Here is a 25,916-nt window from a genome sequence, read left to right on the forward strand (position 1 = left end):
TTTAGAGTCAGTTTGTCAGTATTGACAAAGTAATCTGCTGGGATTTTGATTGGGATTGCATTGAATCTATAGATCAAGATGGGAAGAACCGACATCTTAACAAGACTGAGTCTTCCTTTGAGACTTCTCTGGCAGTCCAGCGGTTAAGAATCTGCACTTTCAATGCAGGGGATGTGGGTTCCATCCCTGGTCAGGAAACTAAGATCCCACATGCCAAAAAAAAAAAAAAAACAACTCCCAAAACCCAAGATTGAGTCTTCCTATCCATGAACATGGAATACCTTTTCATTAAGCATGATTATAAATTTTTATTGAATATATTTGACAAAAAACATTGTGTACATTTGAGGTGTGTGTGGTATGCTTGTTATGTTACTTTTGATATCTTATGTTACTTTTGATATCTTTATATTTTATACTATGATTGCTGTTGTAGTTATACTTACTATATTACATAATTATGGTACAATACTGTTGTCTATGTTCATTATAGGGTACATCCAGATCAGTAAGGCTTCAGTTTAGTTCAGTTCGGTAGCTCAGTCGTGTCCGACTCTTTGCGACCCTATGAATAGCAGCACACCAGGCCTCCCTGTCCATCACCAACTCCCGGAGTTCACTCAAACTCACGTCCATCGAGTCGGTGATGCCATCCAGCCATCTCATCCTCTGTCGTCCCCTTCACCTCCTGCCCCCAATCCCTCACAGCATCAGAGTCTTTTCCAATGAGTCAACTCTTTGCATGAGGTGGCCAAAGTACTGGAGTTTCAGCTTCAGCATCATTCCTTCCAAAGAATACCCACGGCTGATCTCCTTCAGAATGGACTGGTTGGATCTCCTTGCAGTCCAAGGGACTCTCAAGAGTCTTCTCCAACACCACAGTTCAAAAGCATCAATTCTTCGGTGCTCAGCCTTCTTCACAGTCCAACTCTCACATCCATACATGACCACTGGAAAAACCATAGCCTTGACTAGACAGACTTTTGTTGGCAAAGTAATGTCTCTGCTTTTCAATATGCTCTCTAGGTTGGTCATAACTTTTCTTCCAAGGAGTAAGTGTCTTTTAATTTCATGGCTGCAGTCACCATCTGCAGTGATTTTGGAGCCCCCCAAAAAAAGTCTGACACTGTTTCTACTGTTTCCCCATCTATTTCCCATGAAGTGATGGGACCAGATGCCATGATATTCGTTTTCTGAATGCTGAGCTTTAAGCCAACTTTTTCACTCTCCTCTTTCACTTTCATGAAGAGGCTTTTGAGTTCCTCTTCACTTTCTGCCATAAGGGTGGTGTCATCTGCATATCTGAGGTTATTGATATTTCTCCTGGCAATCTTGATTCCAGCTTGTGCTTCTTCCAGCCCATTTACTACTTATTGAAAGTCTGTACCCTTAAACAACATCACTTTTTTATCCCTCCACCCCCATCCCCTGATAACTACCATTTTACTTTGTGTTTTTTTAGATCCCATAAATAAATGATATCATACAGTACCTGTCTTTCTCTGACTTCTCTCACTTAGCATAATGTGCTTGAGGTCTATCCATGTTGTCACAAATGGCAAGATATCCTTCTTTCTTATGGTTGAATAATATTCCATTCCATACCACATTCATTTTCTGAAGGGCATTTAGGTTGCTTCCAAATCTTAGTTATTGGGAACACTGCAATAAACATGGGAGTGCACTTCTCTCCTCAAAATACTGTTTTCACTTCCTTTGGGTATATACCCAGTAGTGGAACTGCTGGGTCACATGGCATACCTATTTTTAATTTTTTCAGGAATCTCTCTATTGCTTTCCATAGTCACTGGACCAATTTACATTTCCACCAACAGTGTTTAAAGGTTCCTTTTTCACCCACATCCTCACCAACAACTGTTATCTTTTGTCTTCTTGATGCCATTCTAATGGGAGCATAACTCTTAAAATTTTAAGTGTGAATGGAGAGATCACTGGCTAAGGGAAGAGGGGACCCCATTCAGATCTTACTCAAAAATTGCATTTTAATGAAGATGATGAGATGATGAAACAGACATACTTTCAGACATAACATATCCTTTCTCTTTCCAAGCAGTTGGGTCAAATTTTATGCACAAATGTCAGAGCCTCTTTCTAAAATTACTTTATTTCTCTTTTCTCCACAAATAATAGCTTAATCAAAAATTTTCAATCCCCAACCCCAATTCCTCAAGCTTCACTTCAGCCTTATTCCTGCTGTCTTCCTTTTTTTAACTTTATTTTTAATTGGAGGATAACTACAGTATTGTGATGGTTTATGACATACATCTCTGCTCAGTCTTCCTTATTCATACACAATAAAGAACTCTCTCTGGAAGCAGATTCAAGATGGCACTCACCTTCTCCTGTCAGACCAAGTCATGCACTCATCTTCTCCTGTGAGACCATCAAAATCACAACTAGCTGTTGAACAACCATCGAGAGGAGGACACTGGAACCCAACAACGGCAAAGGACTAGGAGTCCCCAGAGAATTTTACTTTGAAGGCCAGCAGGATTTGACTGCAGGACTTTCACAACTGTTAATTGGTTATACCCCAATACAAAATATTAATAAAAAGTTTTTTTAAAAAAAGAAGTCTCTGAAAAACCATTCAAAGAGTTGAAGCCAATGTGAAATTCTCTTCTCAATCACTGCTTTCTCACTTTCTTATCTCTGAATTCAGGCCTAACTCTCCTTTTGTCTTCTCCACATTCCATAGGAAAAGAAGCTTCTGGAAAAAGGACCTAGTTTCAGTCTCAAGAATAATTCGCCAACACAAATGTATAAGAAAGCGGTGATCTAATGTAGTTCAAATGACTAAGCCAACCTCTGGTGTCTGCTTCTCAAACACTGAAAATATGTGGCTGGATTTGAACCTCCATGAAAGCTAAACTGATTTCCCAACTTAGAAATTTCAGGATGCTGTCGCTTGGTGCTTCAAGCTCGAGACTAGTCCCTCTCTACAATATAGCTAAGATCTACCCATTGCCTGTCTTTATATCTAAACCCTTTATCCAGACCCTGGTAGTTTCATAGGGGCCTCTCCACTTCCATCCTCCATCCACCCCAAAATGTTTTGCCCATTTGGTATCCTTTGCTACCTGAAAGCCTCCAATGGCTTTCCAGTGCTTCAGATAAAATCAGAGCTTCTAACAGTTGTTAGCAGAACAATTCTCCAGGGAGAGCTGTTCTATTCTCAGCTGCTCCACATTCTGCTTCACATCACATTCTACATTCTGGGGGTAAAAAAAACCTCTTTTCCTAATTTTTGAAGACTTATTCCCCTAGCTCTAGGTTTTTGCCCAAGCTTTCCAACTGACATGGAACTATCTTACTTCATCTGTCTAGGCCATCCAATGTAGCTCCTTCATCAAGTGGCAACACTTCCTCTGGCAAGATTCCACGACTGATCCAGTATCCTACTAACCTCTATCTCTGAACTTCCATTCCCTCTTAGAGTATTGCTAAATTTTACAATGAACTGTCTTTTCTGCTTTGCTAGATAGTAAACTCCCTGCCCACAATTTCTCTCTCTTGTAATATGCATCCCCAAGTGCCTTGTACAGCGCTTTGCACTCAGTGAGCACTTAATATGATCTTGTAAACCAACCAACCACATATAGAATATATAAGCCCAGATTCCATCAACGGTTTACTGGGAAGAGAGCAGGGAAAACATACACAATAACTTTGTTCCACAATTCATTTACTGAATTGGGGCAGGTGACTGAACAATAGATTGCGAGATAAGGCTGGGAGAGAAGAGTTCTTGTTTTCTTTCCCAGGAGCCAGTTGTGTCATGGATGCTTGTAAATTTTCCAAAATAGCCATCTGTTGTTGGGCGAGCTGGGTCTGAAGCTGGAGATTGGCATACATACATTCTAGGAGTCCTAGGCATTCCTTGGGCTTGTGGTCAATACCTGAAGGAAGAGCAATGGAGGTGCAAAGGGGACAAAAGAGATTTTATAATTGTACTGAGATGGGAAAGGTTCTCATAAGAAGACCCCTCTAAGCTTTCTGGGCACAACTCAACCCAGATGCAACTATGCTCAACTGTCACCTTCTCTATGAAGCCTACCTGGCCAGCCTATTTGAAACCAATACACTGGAATTTATTACTCACTCCCTTGCTTCACTTTTCCCCTTAGTACTTACGATTATTTGGCGTAAATTATAATTACTTATTTAATTGTTGGCTAATTCCCCCTTCTAGAATGTAAACTCCAGGAAGGCATGGATTTTTGTCTGCTTTGTTCACTTGTGTGTCCCCAGCATCTAGAAGGATACCTGTCATGTAAGTGTTCAACAGATATTTGATGAGTGAATGAAATGGTTTGAGATTGAGGCCTAACCTCCCTTTCAAGAGCTCAGGAGATACCTCAGCTTTCTTCTCTCTGACCTGACACAGTAAGTCATCAGCAGTGACTCGAAATTCTTCCTGCTTTCTAACTTCAACCAGTCTTGCTGCACCCATTTTTTTTTTGCACCCATTTTTAATGTTTTTAACTACATTATACACATCCAGCTCTGCCAGTTAACCCTGGCAGTTATTTATACATTGTATATTCATTGGTCTTGACTTCTTTGTTAAACCCTGAGGTCCTCAAACTCAGGAGTTATGACTCTCTAGGAGATCAGTCCTGGGTGTTCATTGGAAGGACTGATGCTGAAGCTGAAACTCCAATACTTTGGCCACCTCATGCGAAGAGTTGACTCATTGGAAAAGACCCTGATGCTGGGAGGGATTGGGGGCAGGAGGAGGAGAGGATGACAGAGGATGAGATGGCTGGATGGCATCACCGACTCGATGGACATGAGTTTGAGTGAACTCCAGGAGTTGGTGATGGACAGGGAGGCCTGGCGTGCTGCGATTCATGGGGTCGCAAAGAGTCCGACACGACTGAGCGACTGAATTGAAGTGAACTGAACTGAGTGCTCTGTTTGGGTTCCCACAGGTATGCTAAACATGCACTGATTTCTCTGTGGGAGGATGAATAACTGAAATGCAAAGAAACTGAGCTAATAGTTACTATTTCTTTCCCTAGTCACTTTTTAACTAACATTACTAAACAAGCAATGAAAGTCTTATTTCAGTCCTGCCAGTCTAATAAAGGCATTAATGAGCAAAACAAACAAACAAATGAACTCGTAAAATCAGGAAGAAAATGAAATCAACAGAACTGAATAATCAACAAACTACCAGCGAAAAATCTAAAGGTGCCTGGACCCAGAGGTCAGCACCAAAATCAATAAAAGAAAGCTCCAGCCACCTCGTCCATAAAACCCTCCCTGTTGCTGAGTCTATTTGGGAAATCCACCCTGCCTCCTTCCTTACCTGACGGCAACTTTGTTGGCAGGATTTTCAGGAAAGTGACTGGTGGGGAACTTGCTTGAAGATTAATAAAGCTGGGGGAGGGTTTGGCTCGACAAAGAGGCACAGTATTACCCTCCTCTTTGGCTGGAACAAAATCAGAGACAACTAAGTCAGAGTTCATCCTGACAAGGGACAGCCTAATTAGAATCCTGCATCTGGTCTATGAATTCAAAGTGCTGAGGCCCTGGCCTGAATGTCTCCAAAGAAAGTTATATAAGACAAAAAAAGAAACCACAGTGAGACTAAGGGAAACCAAGCAGAGATGGGATAAGCTAAAATCTAATTTGCTTACATTTTACAAGTTCTTATTGATCTGTGCTACACGCTGACTACTGCACTGAATACTAGAGCATAAACATGACTAAGACATGGTTTCTTAAGGTGTTTAATACCTAGTTAGGAAGACAAATCAGACCCTGGTGAAATGGTGATATAGCAACACAGGACATAAACAGTGAGTCTGATAGTCTTGCGTGAAAATAAGTCCTTTTATCTTTTAGTTATACTGAAATGTGATTAAATGTAAAAATGAATGTTTTTGAAAGGGCGGGGGAGAGGTATCAACATGAGTACAACAGACAAAGAAGACTCCAGGCAGGTGGAGGATACTTCCTAGACCTTGAAAACAGGAAGCTTCGGATAAGTGGAAAAGATAATTCAAGTGGAAGAAAAAAAGACGGTATGAGCAAAGACAAGGATGCAAGAACGTGGCTAGAATGATAAGGAGCCCTAGGAAAGTGGCCAGAATTAGGGTGGGGAGAGTGGGAAAAGCAGGATGGGTCATGGAAGACCCTTTCCAATATAAATCTGAGACTCTCTCAGAAAATCACTGAGATTTTTTAGGGTTAGAAAATTTGATACAATTTTTAATCAATACATTAGGATTAAAATGGGTTGAACATGGAAGTTCTTAATGGGGAAAAATAGATTACCTTTGGCAAAAATAGTTAAGTTAGAAGGAAATTTTGATTTGTAGGAAGAAAATGACGAGTGTTATAAGAGACATATGTTATTTCTGTCTACTGAGCCACCCTTCCTCTGAGAAGCTACTTGTTCCCCAGATTCTAGGTCATACATACATCAGGCCCCTCTCCCTATTCCAACAGGAATGGACATGTGACCCAATATAGGCCAATCGTGGTAGCCTATCCCACTTGGCAACTGGGACTGATCCAAGGGGCAAGCACATGAGGCAAACTGGGCTTGTCATGCCTTGGGACTGATAGGTAGATTCTGTGTCCAAGCTTGCTTTCCTCAATTTGCTCTGCTGGGAAGATGTAAAGCTGGGGTCAATGAAAGCTAGCAAATTTGGCTAGCATGCTTTAAGAAGCAGGTATAAGCAAGAGATTAGAGAGAAGAGACAGTATAAGAGAGAGAGAGATAGATGGGCAGATAGCTACAGGCACTGAATCCCCAGTTCCAGTCCCTGTGGTCCTCATCACTCTTATTCATTCTTATTCTCCAGCTATCTCATCAACCCTCCCAACTGCACAAGCATCTGAATTTCCTTTTTCACTCAAGGAAATCTGAGTTTCAGTAATGTCATATTAACATAAATCACATTTTGGACATATTGGATATGAGATGAGACAAAGCAGTCCAAACGCCTAAAAAACAGCCAAAGAGATGGCACTGAGCTCAGGTGAAAGGTCAAACTTCCACACCAGACACAAAGAGGTGATGAAGGAGCTGCAAGAATAAATTAGCTCTCCCAGGTCAAAATCTGGGAGAGAAACCTGGACCTTTGGGGAACTCCTTCCCAAAGTTTGCAAGATGAAAAGGAAGTGGCAAAGTAGACTGAGGAGGGCTTCTCTGGTGGTCCAGTGGTTAAGAATCCACCTGCCAAAGAAAGGGACCTGGATTGGATCCCTGGTCCATGAGGATCCCACATTCCTCGAAGCTACTAAGCCCGAGTGCCACAACTACTGAGCCCACGCTCTGGAGCCCGGGAGCTGCAACTACTGAAGCCTGGGCACCCTCGAGTCTGTGCTCTGCAACAGGGGAAGCCACTGCAACGAGAAGCCACTGCAACTAGGGAGTAGCCCCCACTCGCCACAGTTAAAGAAAGCCCGTGTGCAGCAAGGGAGACCCAGCACGGCCAACAGTAAGTAAATAAATAAAAATCAAAAATCAAAAATCCAAAGAAGAGCAATGGATGGAAAGGCAGACTATCTGGCTCCATGAAAGAATTAAAGGGATCAAGACAATGGAAATCCACAATTCACTGTCATAATAAGATCAAAGAAGATAGAAAACTCAAATTTACTCATTCATATATATAAGAGATAGCTTAGTGCTTCTATGTATCAGCCACTGAAGATGCTACAGTGCATTAAACAGACATGGCTGCTATTCTCAGGAAATGACAGTATTACACTGTAGACAGTGCATTTTCTACTGAACTGTAAGGTTTGAAGAGTACATTACACACAGTCCATATTAAAAGAACTATACTGATGACTAGACAATGTATAATAGAGGATGAGACTGGGGAGCAGCAAAAGGAAGAACAGAAAAAATAAATATAAAAAGTGATTTACATACATTACATTATACATTTCTAATACTGACCCTATGAAGTAGGTAGCCTGTGGAAAATTCTTCAAGAGATGGGAATACCAGACCACCTGATCTGCCTCTTGAGAAATTTGTATGCAGGTTAGGAAGCAACAGTTAGAACTGGACATGGAACAACAGACTGGTTCCAAATAGGAAAAGGAGTTCGTCAAGGCTGTATATTGTCACCCTGTTTATTTAACTTCTATGCAGAGTACATCATGAGAAATGCTGGACTGGAAGAAACACAAGCTGGAATCAAGATTGCCAGGAGAAATATCAATAACCTCAGATATGCAGATGACACCACCCTTATGGCAGAAAGTGAAGAGGAACTCAAAAGCCTCCTCATGAAAGTGAAAGTGGAGAGTGAAAAGTTGGCTTAAAGCTCAACATTAAGAAAACAAAGATCATGGCATCCGGTCCCACCACTTCATGGGAAATAGATGGGGAAACAGTGGAAACAGTGCCAGACTTTATTTTTCTGGGCTCCAAAATCACTACAGATGGTGACTGCAGCCATGAAATTAAAAGATGCTTACTCCTTGGAAGGAAAGTTATGACCAACCTAGATAGCATATTGAAAAGCAGAGACATTACTTTGCCAACAAAGGTTCGTCTAGTCAAGGCTATGGTTTTTCCTGTGGTCATGTATGAGTTGGACTGTGAAGAAGGCTGAGCACCGAAGAATTGATGCTTTTGAACTGTGGTGTTGGAGAAGACTCTTGAGAGTCCCTTGGACTGCAAGGAGATCCAACCAATCCATTCTGAAGGAGATCAGCCCTGGGATTTCTTTGGAGGGAATGATGCTAAAGCTGAAACTCCAGTACTTTGGCCACCTCATGCGAAGAGTTGACTCATTCGAAAAGACTCTGATGCTAGGAGGGACTGGGGGCAGGAGGAGAAGGGGACAACAGAGGATGAGATGGCTGGATGGCATCACTGACTCGATGGACGTGAGTCTGAGTGAACTCCGGGAGTTGGTGATGGACAGCGAGGCCTGGCGTGCTTCGATTCATGGGGTCGAAAAGAGTTGGACATGACTGAGCGACTGATCTGATCTGATCTGAAGTTAGGAAATTTGCTTAAGGTTTTTCAATGAGGCAGTGCTGGAATTAAATCCAGGCCTATAGACTCCAAAGTCATGTTCTTTACCAGTGCACAATACAATCCCTGAAAAGAGCTAGTTCACTTATGTTCAAGTTAAGACAGTACAGACCTCTCAGATAATCTATCCCACCTACAATTAAGTGAATAAGCTCTGGAGTCAAATGGTTTCAGGCACTTCCCTGGCCACTAGTGGGACTGTCCCACTCAGTTTGATTATCTGTTCACTCGAGTCAATAGTATGTCTTCTGTCCTAAGTATTAAGAGGAGATGCAAAGGAATAATAATACACTTTTCAACTTTTAATTACTGAGTATCTACTATTTAATAGATCCAGTTCTAGGCACTAGGAATACAGGAACGTTCCATTTAGTGGGAAATGCATAACAAATACAAATACTTTCCGACTAAATAATAGGAAAAAACCATACATACAACTAATTTCATTTCCCCAAAAGCTGGGCAATTAAGAAGGTCTGGTTTTAAGGGAGAGGAAGCAGGGCATCTGACACACACCTCTTCTGTTAGTAGGATGACTAGGAAGCTGCTCCATCTGAACACCCTCAGGTGTGGTGCCTGGGGAAAAAAATTATAGTATCTCATGACCGACAACCCATCTTACTGTTTTATTATTAACAATTTAAGTTCTCCCCAGTAGAGCTCAGGCTGTTCCAATTTGGAGAGGAAAAAGTGTGAAAGGATGTACTGTCTTAGTTTATGGCCAAATAGAAGTAACTGTTCTTGAATTGTTTTTGGTCTCAGGGCCCTTCCTTTAGTTTGGAAAACAGCTATTTCCTTTTTTTCTGGACAAAACAGTACTTTAACCACGCCTAAACCTTACGAGTCTCCTATGAACAGGCAAATATTCCGTGTTCTCTCGTTTTAACTTCTGTAATATCAGTCCTTTTCTCATTCTGTTAGGCTATTTTAAAACTCTTGCTCTCCAGCAACTCTAATGAACCTGCAGTTGAGGCGATGAGGAGGGCAAGGGAGGGAATGGGCGTGGAGAAAGAAAATCTTGAGAGCACTACACGGAACACTTGAAAAAGTCTTTTGGATAGGACAACTCGGGGGAAAACTTAAGGCACCTCCTGGTACCGCTGGCAGCCTCAGATTAAAGCATGTGCCTAAGAAAGGTTAAGTCCACGCACAGCAACGAGTCAGAGACAATAAACCACAATTCCCAGCGTGCCAGGAAGGATAGTCACCGCTCAGCCCAGCCGGATTGGACTACAACTCCCATTTCACCCGGCATCAAACCGGCCAGGTCTTCTCTCAACAGCCGGTTTAAGTCCCGCCCCTCTATCGTTCCCCGTTGCTAAGGCTGGAACGAAAGCGTGGAAACTGCCACGCCTTTCTTGACCTTCGCGGCCCGAGAGAAGCCTAGACGCCAGAGTTTAATGACCTCATCTGCAGTGTTAATCGAAAGCCTCAACCCCAGCACCCACCCTTGTTGTTGATACACATGCGCAGTGGCGTGCCGGCCAACTGCCGGAGCCTCGGCGCTTGCGCTGAGGTTCGCGCCGCACGCGGCCGGGAGCGGCCACCCTATTGCGCAAGCGCCTGTGCCCTCGCAGTTCTATCATCGTGCTTTCTCTATCTAACTTGCCCTGCGTTCTAACGCAGGGGGTGGGGCTAAGAATGTCAATTGGTGTGTTTTCGTGCCGGTCAGTGAGATGCACGCAGTGATTGGTGGTGACTCAGAGAGTAGCGGGTTTAGGTGTGAGCCCCGAGGAGGCAGCGTTTTCTGGGCTTCTCTCTGGTTCTCTCTCTCCAGAAGGTTCTGCCGGTTCCCCCAGCTCTGGGTACCCGGCTCTGCATCGCGCCGCCATGATGGGTCATCGTCCGGTGCTCGTGCTTAGTGAGTTGTGGGGAAGGTTGGGAAGGGACTCCCTTCGCCGCCCTCCCCTTTCCGCACTTTACAGCCTTGCCCCAGCCCAGTCGCGCCCTAGTTCGGCCGCGGAGCCTTCCAGTCGTTCATTTTGGAAGCCCCTTCTCCCGTTTCCCTCTTTTCTTAACCCATTTCCCTGCCTTCGCAAACGCAAATTGACCTCACCCTCGCCGAACGCGAGGCTCTTGTCTTTCCGGGCAGTGACCTCGGAAAGATGCTTCCCACTCGGCGTTCCGTTCTTCACTCCCAACCCTTGCCCCTGCACGCTTCCTTGAGCGATTTTCAGTGTGTAGCTGAATGAATAAATATTTTTTAATTTGGCCTAGCTTTATAACCTTGGTCCATCCTTTAATAGTGGTGTGGCTTCGGCCAAATAAAGATCGAAATAGTTCCATCTTTATTATTAGGGTTAACAGTATTTCCTCGTAGAATTGTGAGGCTTAAATGAGATAAGTAGATAAAATTGTTTAAAATAGGGTCTGGAAACAGCGAGTTTCCTTGGCCACTTTTTTTTATAACTGTTGTCTTGAATTTTCATTTGTCAACCCCTGTTCCTGATGTAACCCTGCTTCTCTCACTGATCATATTATATTAGATGTAATTATCCCTGCAAATGTCTCCTCCGTTGTAATCTTTCCCACTTAAGAACTGAGTTTTCCCAAATTTCTCAATTAGTTCTTTTTACCTTCGGGAACATCCCAGATTTCTTATTTACTTATGAGTCCCATTTCACTTGTCTTCACCTGGTATGTTTCTATCCTGTGTAACTACTGTACCTCATCCTGCATGATCACTTGACATGCTTGACTAGCCATTTTGCCTTTCTCACCATCTTCTGTGTAAAGAATGCTGTTCCGAGATTTTATCTATTTTCTCTACACCTGGAAAATAACTATTTTAAGACAAGCATTCGCTTAACCGAGAAAAAAAACACCTGTTTTTTCCTGATGAATCCATCAGAAAAATCCATGCAGGATTTTAGTTAACACTGCCTGAAATAGGAATCTAAATCCAGAGAGTTGTGTTTAGATTTGATGGGACGGGATAGAAAATTTTACAACAAATTGTAGGGAAAATATAATTTGGAGAGAGGAGTGAGAAAAACAATACATTGGTTCAGTTATAGCCATTGGCTTGTCTCTCATTGAAAGGGCCCTAGGGTGAGTTAGTGGTGCATTGTGCAACCTTTCCGAGGTCCGTGTTAATCCTTGGCAGTAGCGGCTGTAACTGATTATGCTCCCTATTAAAGTATATAGTACACTGTAACTGATGGTAAGTGGGTAACTGAGGCATTCTGATTATATTCAAGCATGAAGTGACCATAACTTGCAAACCCCAATACTTTTGAGTGTGTGTGCTCATTCCACAGCACACTGGGGGTCACTGTCAATAATTTATGTTGGGACTGTGGGTATGGTTCACCATATCCTAGTGTGAGAATGTAAACCCCCAGACTCTTTCCCTTGTTATATAAAGAAGAGATTCATGCTTTTTTAGGGACACCAGCCCTTTGAGAATCCCATACAGCTCAGATTATGAATCCTTGCTGTAAATACATGAGTGTTTGGTTAGAGGGAAAGTGATGACCAAGATTCCGAAGTGAAGCTTTGTGGATTGTTCTTATTATACCAGGAATTGAAGTAAATAAGTAAGTAGCCATAAGTACATGTGTTTATTTTTTAATAGTTTGTTGAGGTATAATTGATATTTAAAGAGTACAAGTCGATAAGCTTTAATCAGTGTATACATCCATGAAACCTGGGTGTGTGTTTATTTTCAAAGATTAGGGAGTAGCTTATATACAGTGGAGCAATACTGGTGTGTCGCCTTTTTTTTTTTTGAAGGATAATTGCTTTACAGAATTCTGTTGTTTTCTGTTGAAACTCAACATGAATCAACCGTAGGTATACATATATCCCCTCCCTTTTGAATCTCCCTCCCATGCCTTTTGTTTTTATCTGTTTTAGGCCAGAACACAAAGCGTGAATCTGGAAGAAAAGTTCAATCTGGAAACATCAATGCTGCCAAGGTAGCATATTTTTTTAAGTTGTTTATAATAGTTTGCCTATATTTGTATTTCTGTATTTGTTTGTGATTTGGTGGAAGAAAATTTGATTTCCTTTCCTTCAGGACATTTCCCTTTTGGTGGTAAGGAGAAAGAAGCCTTCCCTCTCTGAGATGTGTCTAATGGTCTTCTCATATTGTGCATATTATATTGCATGTTTGTGTTTGCCTCCCATACTAGACTGAGTTACTTGGGTAAAAGAACTATATTAATTCCCTTTTGTATTCCTAGTACTCACTGTAGATCCTGGATAGGTATATTCAGTAAACATCTTTTGAATGAAAGAATAAAATAGCCCTGGATATAATTTAGCATGGGGTGGAAGCCACTATCATGGAAGGAAGTACAAATATGTGGACTTTCAATTATCTGTGGACTGCTGGGAAACTGAAGCTGTGAGAGCTATGTCCCTTTTTTTTCCTTGTGAAAAGTTATTTCTTTGCATATCCAGAAAACATTCCCAAAGGGGGAAAGACAAGGAACAGAATCTAGCCATATGACACCCTATATTGAAAGTTAGTTGCCAACCCTACTTTAAAAGTGACCTTGTTAAAACACTGGCTCTGTGAGTTGCGCATACCCCTTCCCCTGAAACACACAATCACCATCCTCTGGTTTGTGCTTAACATGTTTTGTGTTTTCTTTCCCATAGACTATCGCAGATATCATCCGAACATGTTTGGGACCGAAGTCTATGATGAAGGTAGGCTTATCTCATACTGAAACTTCAGCTACAGGTTTTCCCTTTCTGTTTTCTGGGACACTTAAATATAACCTTTGCTTTGGTCCTAGATGCTTTTGGACCCCATGGGAGGCATCGTGATGACCAATGATGGCAATGCCATTCTTCGAGAGGTATGACTTTTCATTTTGTTTTCTAACGTTTTGCAAAAGACACATAAAGAGATAATGTAAATAATGGTTAGTTTCTTCGGGCTGCTTAGAAGTTACCACAGACTGTGTGACTTGAAACAACAGAAATTTATTCTCATGAACTGGAGTCTGGGGGTCCAGACTCAATGTGTCAGAAGTGACACACTCCCTCTGAAGGCTCTACGGAAATACCCTTCCTCTTGTAGCTTCAGAATCTTGACCACATTTCTTGGCTTATAAACTGTCCTTCTGTCATATGGCATTCTCTTGTGTGTCTCCACCATCCCATTGGCTGGATTTAGAGCCTACCCTGATTTGTCCTATAACCCCATCTTAGCTTGATTTCATCTTCAAAGACCATATTTCCAAATATGGTTGGATTCACAGTTTCCAGGGAGTGAGGCATCAGCATGTTCTTTCAAAGGCCACAATTCAACCACCACAACAGTGCTCCCAATAAATTAGCTAAAAGATACTGTTCTGTTCTCAAGAAACTTTAATAGTTAAGTTGTCTAATGCATTCCCCCTCCTTCCCCCTGCCCCACTGCAAAAACTACTTGAAAAAGTGGTTTACTTAGATATCTTGGAGGCCAGTTTTAATCTTTTAATCTGTGATCAAACAATAAAAGGGAGTAAGTGGAAGCAAGAATCTTTAAGAGTTAGGACCAAGCAGAATGGGTTAAGAGGTCTTTGAGTAGTGTTGATTCAATGAATTCTACATTTTTCTTTTTCTAATTATTTATGGCTGTGCTGGGTCTTCATTGCTACGCATGGGCTTTCTCTAGTTGCGGTGAGCAGGAGCTACTCTTCATTGCAGCGTGAGGGCTTCTCATTGCCTTGGCTTCTCTTGTTCCCAACTACAAGCTCTAGGGAAGACAGGCTCAGTGGTTGTGGCACACGGGCTTATTTGCCCTGCAGCATGTGGGATCTTCACGGACCAGGGATCAAACCCATGTCCCTTGCGTGGGCGGGTGGATTCTTAACCACTGGACCACCAGGGTAGCCCTGTACTTTTCTTTTCAGATTCAAGTGCAGCATCCAGCGGCCAAGTCAATGATTGAAATTAGCCGGACACAGGATGAAGAGGTTGGAGATGGGACCACATCAGTAATTATTCTTGGTAAGAAGAGAATGGAAGGTTGATAAGGAAAATTAGATTGAAACATTAGATTTTTGCCAGAGATAATGTCAGTCTTTTTTATATTTTTGCCACACTGCTCAGTATGTGGGATCTTAGTTCCCTGACCAGGGATCAAACCAGCACTCCCTGCAGTGGAAGTGCAGTCTTAACCACTGTACTACCAGGGAAGTCCCCTGAGTCATATTTTAAGAACATTTTTACTAATCCATTAATTATATAACTATTTAAAGAACTTGTTGCTAATTTTCTATGTATTCTCTCCCAACTGAGCATAAAATGTTCATCATGGTAAAGAATAAGTTTTTCAAATGTGTTAGAGTAAATTACAGTCTATTCTCATTACAGTAAATTATTTTCTATAAAGTCACCACAAACACTGAATTAGTGAGTACTAAACCATCACTCCCGGAGAAGGCAATGGCACCCACTCCAGTACTCTTGCCTAGAAAATCCCATGGACAGAGGAGCCTGGTAGGCTGCAGTCCATGGGGTCGCTAGGAGTCGGACACAACTGAGCAACTTCACTTTCATGCATTGGAGAAGGAAATGGCAATCCACTCTAGTGTTCTTGCCTGGAGAATCCCAGGGACTGGGGAGCCTGGTGGGCTGCCGTCTATGGGGTCGCATAGAGTCGGACACGACTGAAGCGACTTAGCAGTAAACCATCACTCCAGGAGGTAGTACAGGGTTAGATGCCTTTGAGCCTCTGGTCACATATTTTATCAAGCATAAATATGTGTTTTATGTTTTCTTTTAAAGTGAAGTTGCTCGGTCGTGTCCAACTGTTCGCGACTCCGTGCACTGTAGCCCACCAGGCTTCTCCGTCCATGGGTTTTTCCAGGCAAGAATACTGGAGTGGGTTGCCATTTCCTTCTCCAGGGGATCTTCCCCACCCAGGGATTGAACCCAGGTCTCCCGCATTGCAGGGAGATGCTTTATCTGCTGAGCCACCAGGAAAGCTCTGGATGTTGTTTTTAAGTAAACATGGTTTGTTTTAAAGATACCTTACTTAATGTACGTTGTTGACTCATTAACATTGAACTCATGCCCAATATCACTGTAACTCACACCTGAACTAAGCTTATCTAGTAATAGTAAGTTCATTGTCTTTATAAGGCACATCAGAGCCTTCTTGTACATGGGAAAACTAGATAGTACTTAAGGGCTTTCAACAGTGAAATCACCAAGAAAATGCACAAATTTGAGGAAAACTTGCCACTAAATATACCACATAAAGGACACTTTTTTATAAGATGAGAGCTGAAACAAGGCAGAGCATTCAGTCTTGCCTGAGAATTGTATGCATTGGGTGCTTTAAATTTTTCATCTCTGCGTGTCTGTGACTGACCATTTAAGTGCAGTAAATACTGATTTTGAGATTACAGATTTTAGTGAGTAGTAAAATAGAGAAATATAGAATCTTAAGACTGAGTCTTAGCTATACATGTTTTAATGGCTAATCTTTCTGTGTTCTGTGGGATCATAAAACATCCTTTTGAAAACTTAGCATGTTGCGTTAGTTTCATAAATTTTAAGTTGATTGTGAAATTTTTATAATAGTATTCATTTTGAAAATATCTGGAGCAACGTGAGAATTTTCTGATGGTAATCTTACTGGCTCAGTAATAGAGAATCCTTGGCCACCTCATGCGAAGAGTTGACTCATTGGAAAAGACTCTAATGCTGGGAGGGATTGGGGGCAAGAGGAGAAGGGGACGACAGAGGATGTGATGGCTGGATGGCATCACTGACTCGATGGACATGAGTCTCAGTGAATTCCGGGAGTTCCTGATGGACAGGGAGGCCTGGCGTGCTGCGATTCATGGGGTCGCAAAGAGTTGGACACGACTGAGCGACTGATCTGATCTGATCTGAATAGAGAATCCATCTGCCAACACAGAAGGCTCGGATCCCTGGGTTGGGAAGATCCCCTGGAGAAGGACATGGCAACCCACTCTAGTATTCTTGCGTGGGAAATCCCATTGACAGTGAAACCTGATGGACCATAGTCCATGGTGTTGAAAAAGTTGAATACCAACAACAGCAATCTTAGTTGAATCTTCTGAAGATACTAAATAGGTTAACTATCCATAGGTCTAGGTATATTAGACATAGCTATTTAAAAAACACCAAAATATTGCCATTTCTGAAGATAACTTCTATGATACTATTCTGGCTGCTGTTTAACAGAGCATAGTCTTTTCTAAGTTATTAGAGCATCTTTTAAAATGTTTGATTATCTTTTAATATACTTAATAGTCACTTATGAATTCTAAAGTATCAAAATCAAACATTTGAGCACATGCCAGAGAGTAGATAGGTGAACTTTGACACATTTGTGTACATTTTAAGAATTAATGTCAAAAAAAAAAGAATTAGTGGACCTGATAATATAAGCATTTTGTAAAAGGCCCTTTTTTGACCAAAATTAATGGTGTTTTAGAAGCAAACTTTTATATGTCAGTGTGTATTTGTATTTCTCTGTGTTTGTGTGTGTTTTAATTAGAATTTAAAAGTAAGGACAGTTTTTAAAAGAAAGGCATTTTACCAATAATTCCTCTTCCAAAGGGTAAGATTTTAATGGGTATTCTCTGGGTGTAGAGTTTTGGTGGGGGCGTTCAGTACCTGCAGTTTGACTACATCTTAGGTATTGAAATAATAATAAGCAAATCGATTTTCCTTTATGTATTTTTCTTTCTTTTTAGAGTCTTTGGAAAAATATTTACTGTTTAAGAAACTGATAACATATGTAGTTAGATCACAGAATTAAGTAAACCCTAGGATCAATCTTGAGTCATTTAAAATGTATCTGATTAGTACTTTATTTCAGAGTTGGCTTGTACAGAGTACAAAATTTGAAATAGTGTTGGCATACCTTTGGGGCAGACCTGCTTTAGAAAAAAAGAGCAGGTATTTTAGAAGCTTTAATGAAGTTGTTTTGATATCCAGATACTTTTTAAGATGTTATGGTATATATATCTTTTCTCAGCTGGGGAGATGCTGTCTGTGGCTGAGCACTTCCTAGAGCAGCAGATGCACCCAACAGTGGTGATCAGTGCTTACCGCAAGGCATTGGACGATATGATCAGCACCCTTAAGAAAATAAGGTATTGGAGGTGGGGACCAGAAGCGGGTGGTGTCGACCAAGGAAGGCCTGAAGACTGATCTGTTCTTAGGTGGTAAAGGAAGGCCGGGCACATCACCAGTAGTTCGTATTATTTTGCAAGGAGAAAGAGGGGAGCAAAATGAAGGGAAGGATAAGGGGAATAAAAGCTTTTAGAAAACGGCCAAGGATCCAGAGCAGACAAATAAAAGGCGCTAGGTTCAGTTCTTCAAAACATGCTTTGGTTACATGCAACCTGCTAGTTTCCATGTTAGACACTGCCTTGGGGAATGTATAGTAAGTGAACTAGAGCTTCACTCCCAAGTTACAGATTGTAGTAGGAGAAACAAGGAGTTAGATAACTGTGATTATTGAGGACTTAATATTAAAATATCCTGCCATCATGTATGATTATAACTAATCCAGTCAGTACTCTCTGTAATACACAGCGTTGTATAGGATAATAGTCAGCTGTATTCATTCAAATGAAAAGGATGGTACTGAAAATGCTGTTTGAATCCAGTCGAGTTATCACAGAACTTGCCGTTGCTCTGTGTTTGCTGACTGCTATAAGGTATAATAAAAAAAATATAAAAATGTGTGACTTCTACTTAAGGGAATGTCAGTTAAATGAGAAGATGATACAAAATGCAAAACTTTTTTATTAAAACAGTTGTTTAAAAAATAAAACCTATAATCTACTCATATTCTTGGGTTGTTGGATGCACAAGTACCCCACAGTGTGGAAGCTTTGTATTGTACCGCCTGCTATTAAGAAACAAAGTGTTTGATAACTAGCACTCCTAGAGAATGAGGTGTTTGACTGCAGATAATTTTATGAAGTAAGCTTTATAAGAACATAGAGATACAAAGGATTTATTGAATATTTGGATCTGAGTCATTAACATTCTTCTTTTTATGAAGCAATAACTTTTGAAGCTATTGCTTTTTTCTCTAAAATACATGATTCAACAACTATTTAATGATTGCTTATTGTGTGTCTTACACTGTTAATAAGAGGGATTTCAGCAGTATGTGAAAATTCAGACAAGATAGTATCCAAGGTCTTCTACGACTTTCAGGATTTTTTAGTTAAGGGATGAAGTTTCAAAGATGAAATGTTTCTTGAGTCAAGTTGTTAAAGTTATATAGAGTGCATATGGTTGGAGTAGACAGTAAAGAGAATATTGTACTGTAAACTCTTAAGTAAATGTGGAGGGTTGTCAGAGGAGGGAGCAGATTATTCCGGGATTTGAGACACCTTCCAGGGATGGGTTAATTGTAAGCTTTCTGAAAAGCAGAAGATGGACAAGGTTACTTCTTGATAACACTTTAGTTTCCTATGAAGAAACAAATTGCCCCTTCTTCTGCCTGTTGGCCCACTGTTACAGCCATCAAGATGTAGATGAGGGATTTCTTAAATATCCAAGACCCCCCTGAGCATATTACCTGTTTTTCTTTTCTCCAGTATCCCTGTCGACACCAGTAACCGAGATACGATGCTGAACATCATCAACAGCTCCATTACTACCAAAGTAATCAGTCGGTGGTCTTCTTTGGCTTGCAACATTGCCCTGGATGCTGTCAAAACTGTACAGTTTGAGGAGAACGGCCGGAAAGAGATTGACATCAAGAAATATGCAAGGGTAGAAAAGGTAAACTCTTCAAGTGTGTACTTTGCTTGCAGAAGAAGTAAGTTTAAATCAGAGGAAGATACCTTTGTTATTAGAACCAGGAAGAAGAGTATTTACTACCTGGAAAACAAAAATCTTGAAAAAGAAGATACTAAAGAGGTATCCGAAATAATTCTGTTAGCTTCACTGCTCTCTCTACCCACGGTTTACAGGGGCAAGGGAAAGCCTTTTTTTTTTTTGTCTGTATTTGTGTGCATATCAGACACTAGGTCAGGAAATAAGGGTTCTACACCATAGCACTAATAAAGCTTTCTCCATCTAAGATTTAAAAGAAGCATTAATAACTTGTGACCAGTAGAGGGAGCCCTATACCTAAAATTCGTGGAACTCTCTTTCAGGAGGTAGAGAAATATGCCTCTTTAAATCTTTGTGAATCACTGAACTTCTGTTTCAGCCAACCTTCAAATTGTGTGTCATGGTCTAAGATTGATGTGCTTCCTAGAGAGAAAGAAAGGTGATTGAAGCTGTAGTTGTTTTTGAGATTTGTGGAAAATTTAGAAATCTGAAATGGTGGTTATTTGGGAAAGATGAATGTCTGAAAAGGAAGTTGAGAAGTGTCTCCTGGTTGTGGATTAAAGTAATTCTTTTGCTCAGATACCTGGGGGCATCATTGAAGACTCGTGTGTTTTACGTGGAGTCATGATTAACAAGGATGTGACCCATCCACGAATGCGACGCTACATCAAGAACCCTCGCATTGTGTTGCTGGATTCTTCTCTGGAATACAAGAAAGGAGAGAGCCAGGTAAGGACATTGGCCCTGTTCCGTAAAGTTGATGTAAGACTCTGTTTCTATACCAAGGAGGTAAGAAGTGCTTGGTACATGCCTACTGTGTGACCTTTATATGTAGTCTCTGATTCTTACAACAACCCTTAAGAGCAAATGATACTGACTTTCATTTTACAGATGAGGGATCTGTAGCTCAGAAAAGTTAGGTTAACTGCTTTAGGAACATACTTTGTATTGGCCAAATCAGGATTTGAACCCAGCTCTGTTTGGCTTCAATTCCAGAGTATCATGCAACCTTTTCTAATGCATTAGTAGAACATGGAGTAGGAGTTAATTGAGCTTTGAAGTGCTAAAAAATTTCCAAAGGACAGGAAACTCAAGGCTCCATCACACTTGAATAAAACAAAGTAATTGAAGCTTATCAAACAGTGATTGGGAACAAGAATCATTATAAGTTGGGAGAATTAAGACCCTGAGTTACCCTGCATGCTGACAAGTCAGAGGAAACATTGAACTAAGTGGCTATAGACCTTAGCCAAACTCTCCACTAATTGCATTGTGACTTTCCTTCCGGTAAATAACTAAATGGGGTTAAGCTAGGTGTAGATGATTGTTGGAGCTAAACTGGTGTACAGAGGTGTTGGATCATGGTTTATTCCAGCTCTTGCTTTCTGGGATTCATGAAAGGGCTAAACAGAGGGGTCAGGTGGGGGTGTGTGTGTGTGTGTGTGTGTGTGTGTGTGTGTGTGTGTGTGTGACTTGCTCGATCATGTCCAACTCTTTGCAATCCCATGGACTGTAGCCCGTTAGGCTCCTCTTGTTCGTGGGATTCTCCAGGCAAGACTGGAGTATGTTGCCATTTCCTTCTATACCAGAGGGAGTGTAGTAGTAGCTAAAGAGCTTCACTAGTTCAGAATTTTTAATTCATGGTGACTTTTCTTCACCACATAGACTGACATTGAAATCACACGAGAGGAGGACTTCACCCGAATCCTCCAAATGGAAGAAGAGTACATTCAGCAGCTCTGTGAGGACATTATCCAGCTGAAGCCAGATGTGGTCATCACAGAGAAGGGCATCTCTGGTAGGATTCCATTCATTTTTCCAGACTGCTGTTGTGGTAGAAGAGGATGGGTAATTTTTTTCATCCCATGTTGTCATACACTGACCATAATGGACAGGTGATGGTTAGGCTACATGGAAGATAAAAGCAGTTCAGAACCTGGAGTTTCTGGCTTCCAACTTGACATCTCTATTTCCACAGATTTAGCTCAGCACTACCTCATGCGAGCAAATATCACAGCCATCCGCAGAGTCCGGAAGACAGATAATAATCGCATTGCTAGGTGAGTAGGTCAGGTAGAAATAAAATTGTGCTCCTTCCCATGTGTTTTTATTTTGTAGCTTCATAATGTAGTCATCATTATCTGATAAAGCTTAACAGGACACAACAGCCAAATCATTTACAGGTGGAAATAACCTGGGATTAGCCATCTGCCCTCTTCAGAGGTCCTCTAGAGTAACAATTATCTGCTGCATGAGACTCTGTTGCTCCTAACCAGAAGTGAACAGCTTATGCTTAGACATCTGTGATCACCACCTTGGTATAGGGGTCCATTTCAGAGTCGTCTGTTTTAACTAGCTCAGAATATGATAGAACCAATAATTTTCTTGATTGGATCCTCAGTTACTGTTAATACAACCTTAGATTGCATTCACTACTTCAGCATGGATATCTAGGCTTAGGTCCATCTTTTTTTTTTTTTTTAATGTTAAGTCTATCCTAACATCACATAATACGCCATAGATCCAAATGTGGTTTTATACTTAAAACGTGATTTTATACTTAAAACGCTTGCTCTGAAATGGCGCAGGGCATGCATGCGTATATATAGTTGACTCTGCATGCCCATGAGTAGGGGGAAAGAATGACATAAAAAATTAGCCCTACATTCATTAAAATGGGGTCAGACATATATTTACCTTCCTTCTTGCTTGACCTTTGTTTTGTTTTTAGTGTAGTCCTGTTATTGGCCTTGAGATCTAACTAGGCAATATAGGGCAAGTTCAGCATAGAAATGACCATTATCTAACATGCATAAGAACTCATTTGTCCAAATTTTAGGGTCTACTGAATATACTTTGAATTAAACAGTATCTCATTATGGTAATTATCTTAGGTATGTACACTTATAAAACTATATTAGTTTAAGGAAACTTTACCTCTGTATTTGGAAATCTGTTTCACCAGGCAGCCAAGACCTCTCAAGTTCGGTAGAACTGTTACTAGCAATCCACTTTTGCCCTTCCTTTATCGCCCACCACAGACTCTAGGGACCAGGAAGGTGAGTAAAAGTATCTGACATCATCTGGTCTTCTCCCTGTCCCCCTCCTCCCCATCTAATCACTAGAGCCTGTGGGGCCCGGATAGTCAGCCGGCCAGAGGAACTGAGAGAAGAAGATGTTGGAACAGGAGCAGGCCTGTTGGAAATCAAGAAAATTGGAGATGAGTACTTTACATTCATCACTGAATGCAAAGACCCCAAGGCCTGCACAATTCTCCTCCGAGGGGCCAGCAAAGAGATTCTCTCGGTGAGTCAGCCTTAGAAGTGTGACTGAATTGAAGTAGGTCATTCCATTTCTTGAGAGTTTCCCAAAGGGCCTAAAATTTTCCTGTTGGCCATTTATAGTTATTCAGTTGTCATCTGAAGCTGCAAATGTTTTTATTTTAAATTGTGATTAAAATTTTTTTAAATGTAACATTTATTGTCTTAACCATTTTTAAATGTATTAGTTCAGCAGTGTTAAGTGTATTCATATTCTAATGCAACAGATCTTTAGAACTTTTATTTTGAAAAAGTGAGGTGCTATACCCATTAAACTCATTGTTTCCCCATCCCCTAGCAACCATTGTTTTCTTATTTAAGTTGAAATTAATAAATATTACCTTTTTTTTCTTAATGAGGTTAAATAACTTACGGAATGCACATAGCTAATAAGTACAGAGTTTCCAGTATGCTGTGCAGCCTCCTAGAGTATACAAGTAGACAGGACAGAGTAGGGTATAGGTCTGTCAAGCACAGGGGACAAAAGCCTAATACCCCAGAGTGACACCTCCTCCCCGTGGCCTTCTTGGAATTGTAGTTAATGTGTTTTTCCACAGTTACAGCATCTACCCTTCCCAAAAGGTTTGAAGGACCTTTCTTAGTCTGCCCTCTTTGGTGGTTTACCAAACTTGGCAATCAGGAAGTCCTTTGATGCTTCCGGTTTGTTCCTGAGCCATCGAACTTTGGCTTTATACTGTCTGTTTGCTTTCCCAAGGAAGTAGAACGCAACCTCCAGGATGCCATGCAAGTGTGCCGCAATGTTCTTCTGGACCCGCAGCTGGTGCCAGGGGGCGGGGCTTCTGAGATGGCTGTGGCTCATGCCTTGACAGAAAAATCCAAAGCCATGACTGGTGTGGAACAGTGGCCGTATCGGGCCGTTGCTCAAGCCCTGGAGGTCATCCCTCGCACCCTTACCCAGAACTGTGGAGCCAGCACCATCCGTCTGCTTACCTCCCTTCGGGTGAGTTCCTTTCCACGCTGTTCTCTTAGGTAGGAAAAGCTGTGTTGCGACTAAGGATGGTTCATGTCTGTCCCCCCAGGTTCTCCTGGTAGCTTCTTCCCTTAAAAACTCGATCTTAATTTTTACCTTATTTGCTGTCATTGGCATTTTCTCTTATTCCTGCCTTATCAGTGTATTTGGTTCTTGTCTAATGGTCTCTGTCAGCTTACTTGTTCCTAATATTTTCCCCTTTAACCGTTTATGCTTGTTCCAACTACAGGCCAAGCATACCCAGGAGAATTGTGAGACTTGGGGTGTAAATGGTGAAACAGGCACTTTGGTGGACATGAAAGAACTGGGCATCTGGGAACCATTGGCTGTAAAGCTGCAAACGTATAAGACAGCAGTAGAGGTGAGGCAGTCAAAATCATATGCTGTGCTGTTTGAGTATTCTTCAAAAGATCTCCCCAGGAATTCCATCCCCCTGCTTATTTTTAGCTCACTTAAAAAGCAAGGTAGTGGGAACTTTCCTGGTGGTCCAGTGGTTAAGACTTTACTCTCCACTTGGGGGTGCAGGTTTAGAATCTTGGTTGGGAGCAAAGATCCCACATGCCTTGGGGCCAGAAAACCGAAATATAGAACAGAAATAATATTGTAACAAATTCAGTAAAGACTTTTTAAAAAATGATCCACATGAAAAAAAAGTCTTAAAAATAAAGAGCAAGGTAAGGAATTTCCTGGCAGACCAGTGGTTAGAACTCTGCTCTCTCACTGCCCAGAGCCCAAGTCCAGCCACTGCTCAGGGAACTAAGATCCAACAAGCTGTGTGGCACAGCCAGAAGGGAAAAGTGAACTAGCCCAAGTAGCATCTCTTGCTTAGGGAGAGCTCCATTTACACTCAAGACTATTGAAGGGTAGATTTCAGATAAAATGATAATTATGTAGGAGGAGCTGAGTGATAATGTCTGAAAGAAAACAAGTGTCCTTCCTGTCTGCTGACCTCTTTGGGGCTGTGGTTTTTCTTCTAGACGGCAGTTCTGCTGCTGCGGATTGATGACATCGTCTCAGGCCACAAAAAGAAGGGTGACGACCAGAGCCGGCAGGGCGGAGCTCCTGATGCTGGCCAGGAGTGAGCAGTGGACAAGGCAACTTCAACGCACAGAGCCAACAGAGTCTCCCCCTACCCTGGGCCAGATTGCCAGGGACACTGTGGATATCTTTGTTTGGAAGGGATCAGGTTGAGGGGCAGCCCCAGTCTCTTTCTGTCCCAGCTCAGTTTGCAAAAGGCACTGACATGTAATTCTTCTCTATTGTAAGCTTTCCATTTAGTTTGCTTCCGATGATTAAATCTAAGTCATTTGAGATGGTTGTTATGTGTTTTTCAACCTTGGGTCATATCTCTGCCTCCTGGCAAGGAGGGAGAAGGCCAAAAACCTTACTGGGAAGAAAGAAGAATGGGGATTGAGGTCATTAGGTAACTTTGTTTTCTTGAGAGGGTATTCTTCACACTTCTCAGTAGATGCTAGTTGGAATGGCTCTTGGAATTCAAAGCTTGATACTGTAAAGCTTAAAGAAGCACAACTTTGCATTCACCACCCAAAGAACAGGAAGAACCTGTCCAAACTATGGTATTCCTTGTGTGTGGTTGTATGTAGAGCAACACCCAGTATGTGCCGGGGCTCTGGCGTTCATCCTAAAGAACATAGAGCATGTGTTTTTTGTACTGTATCCTGTAGCTTTTCAGAACCTTTTCTGTCATTCCTAGAATTCTTTCTTTGCTGTCTCCCAGGGTTCTTCCTGATTCCAGTCTATTCTGGCTTGCTGGCTTATTTTCCTG

At 41.5% G+C, this 25,916-nt stretch overlaps 2 protein-coding genes across 3 annotated transcripts; one reads left to right on the forward strand and one right to left on the reverse strand.

Moving 5' to 3' along the window:
- Positions 1–1,983: 1,983 nt before the first annotated feature.
- On the reverse strand, positions 1,984–10,656 carry TSACC (TSSK6 activating cochaperone). Of its 2 annotated transcripts, none has more exons than XM_025287668.3 (4): positions 10,486–10,656; positions 9,554–9,613; positions 5,336–5,458; positions 1,984–3,920 (listed from the first exon to the last, which is right to left on the reverse strand). In XM_025287668.3, the coding sequence occupies exons 1-4, from the start codon at positions 10,502–10,504 to the stop codon at positions 3,703–3,705; spliced, it is 420 nt and encodes a 139-aa protein (XP_025143453.2). In that variant the 5' UTR covers positions 10,505–10,656; the 3' UTR covers positions 1,984–3,702. The 2 variants fall into 2 exon arrangements, with proteins under 2 accessions (XP_025143453.2, XP_025143454.2); XM_025287669.3 differs by lacking the exon at positions 10,486–10,656 and adding an exon at positions 10,246–10,479.
- A 71-nt stretch (positions 10,657–10,727) lies between these two features.
- On the forward strand, positions 10,728–25,441 carry CCT3 (chaperonin containing TCP1 subunit 3). Its single transcript, XM_006051981.3, has 14 exons — positions 10,728–10,898; positions 12,896–12,957; positions 13,646–13,696; positions 13,786–13,848; positions 14,890–14,986; positions 17,997–18,114; positions 19,579–19,765; positions 20,399–20,548; positions 21,485–21,617; positions 21,798–21,879; positions 22,945–23,125; positions 23,855–24,100; positions 24,360–24,491; positions 25,108–25,441. Exons 1-14 carry the CDS (start codon positions 10,868–10,870, stop codon positions 25,210–25,212), a joined length of 1,638 nt encoding a protein of 545 aa, XP_006052043.1. The 5' UTR covers positions 10,728–10,867; the 3' UTR covers positions 25,213–25,441.
- Positions 25,442–25,916: the final 475 nt, after the last annotated feature.

Source organism: Bubalus bubalis, chromosome 6 (genome assembly GCF_019923935.1).
Source record: "Bubalus bubalis isolate 160015118507 breed Murrah chromosome 6, NDDB_SH_1, whole genome shotgun sequence".
In the NCBI taxonomy this organism is placed as follows: Eukaryota; Metazoa; Chordata; class Mammalia; order Artiodactyla; family Bovidae; genus Bubalus; species Bubalus bubalis.

Excerpts from the sequence above, each read along its gene's own strand:
- TSACC (XM_025287668.3), bottom strand. Across the intron at positions 5,459-9,553 it reads TCATCCTACTAACAGAAGAG|CCAAAGAGGAGGGTAATACT; the intron begins GTGTGTGTCAGA and ends ATTTTGTTCCAG. Across the intron at positions 3,921-5,335 it reads GCCAACAAAGTTGCCGTCAG|GTATTGACCACAAGCCCAAG; the intron begins GTAAGGAAGGAG and ends CTCTTCCTTCAG.
- CCT3 (XM_006051981.3), top strand. The coding sequence starts at position 10,868 with ATGATGGGTCATCGTCCGGTGCTCGTGCTTA. Across the intron at positions 13,849-14,889 it reads GCAATGCCATTCTTCGAGAG|ATTCAAGTGCAGCATCCAGC; the intron begins GTATGACTTTTC and ends TTTTCTTTTCAG. Across the intron at positions 24,492-25,107 it reads CGTATAAGACAGCAGTAGAG|ACGGCAGTTCTGCTGCTGCG; the intron begins GTGAGGCAGTCA and ends TTTTTCTTCTAG.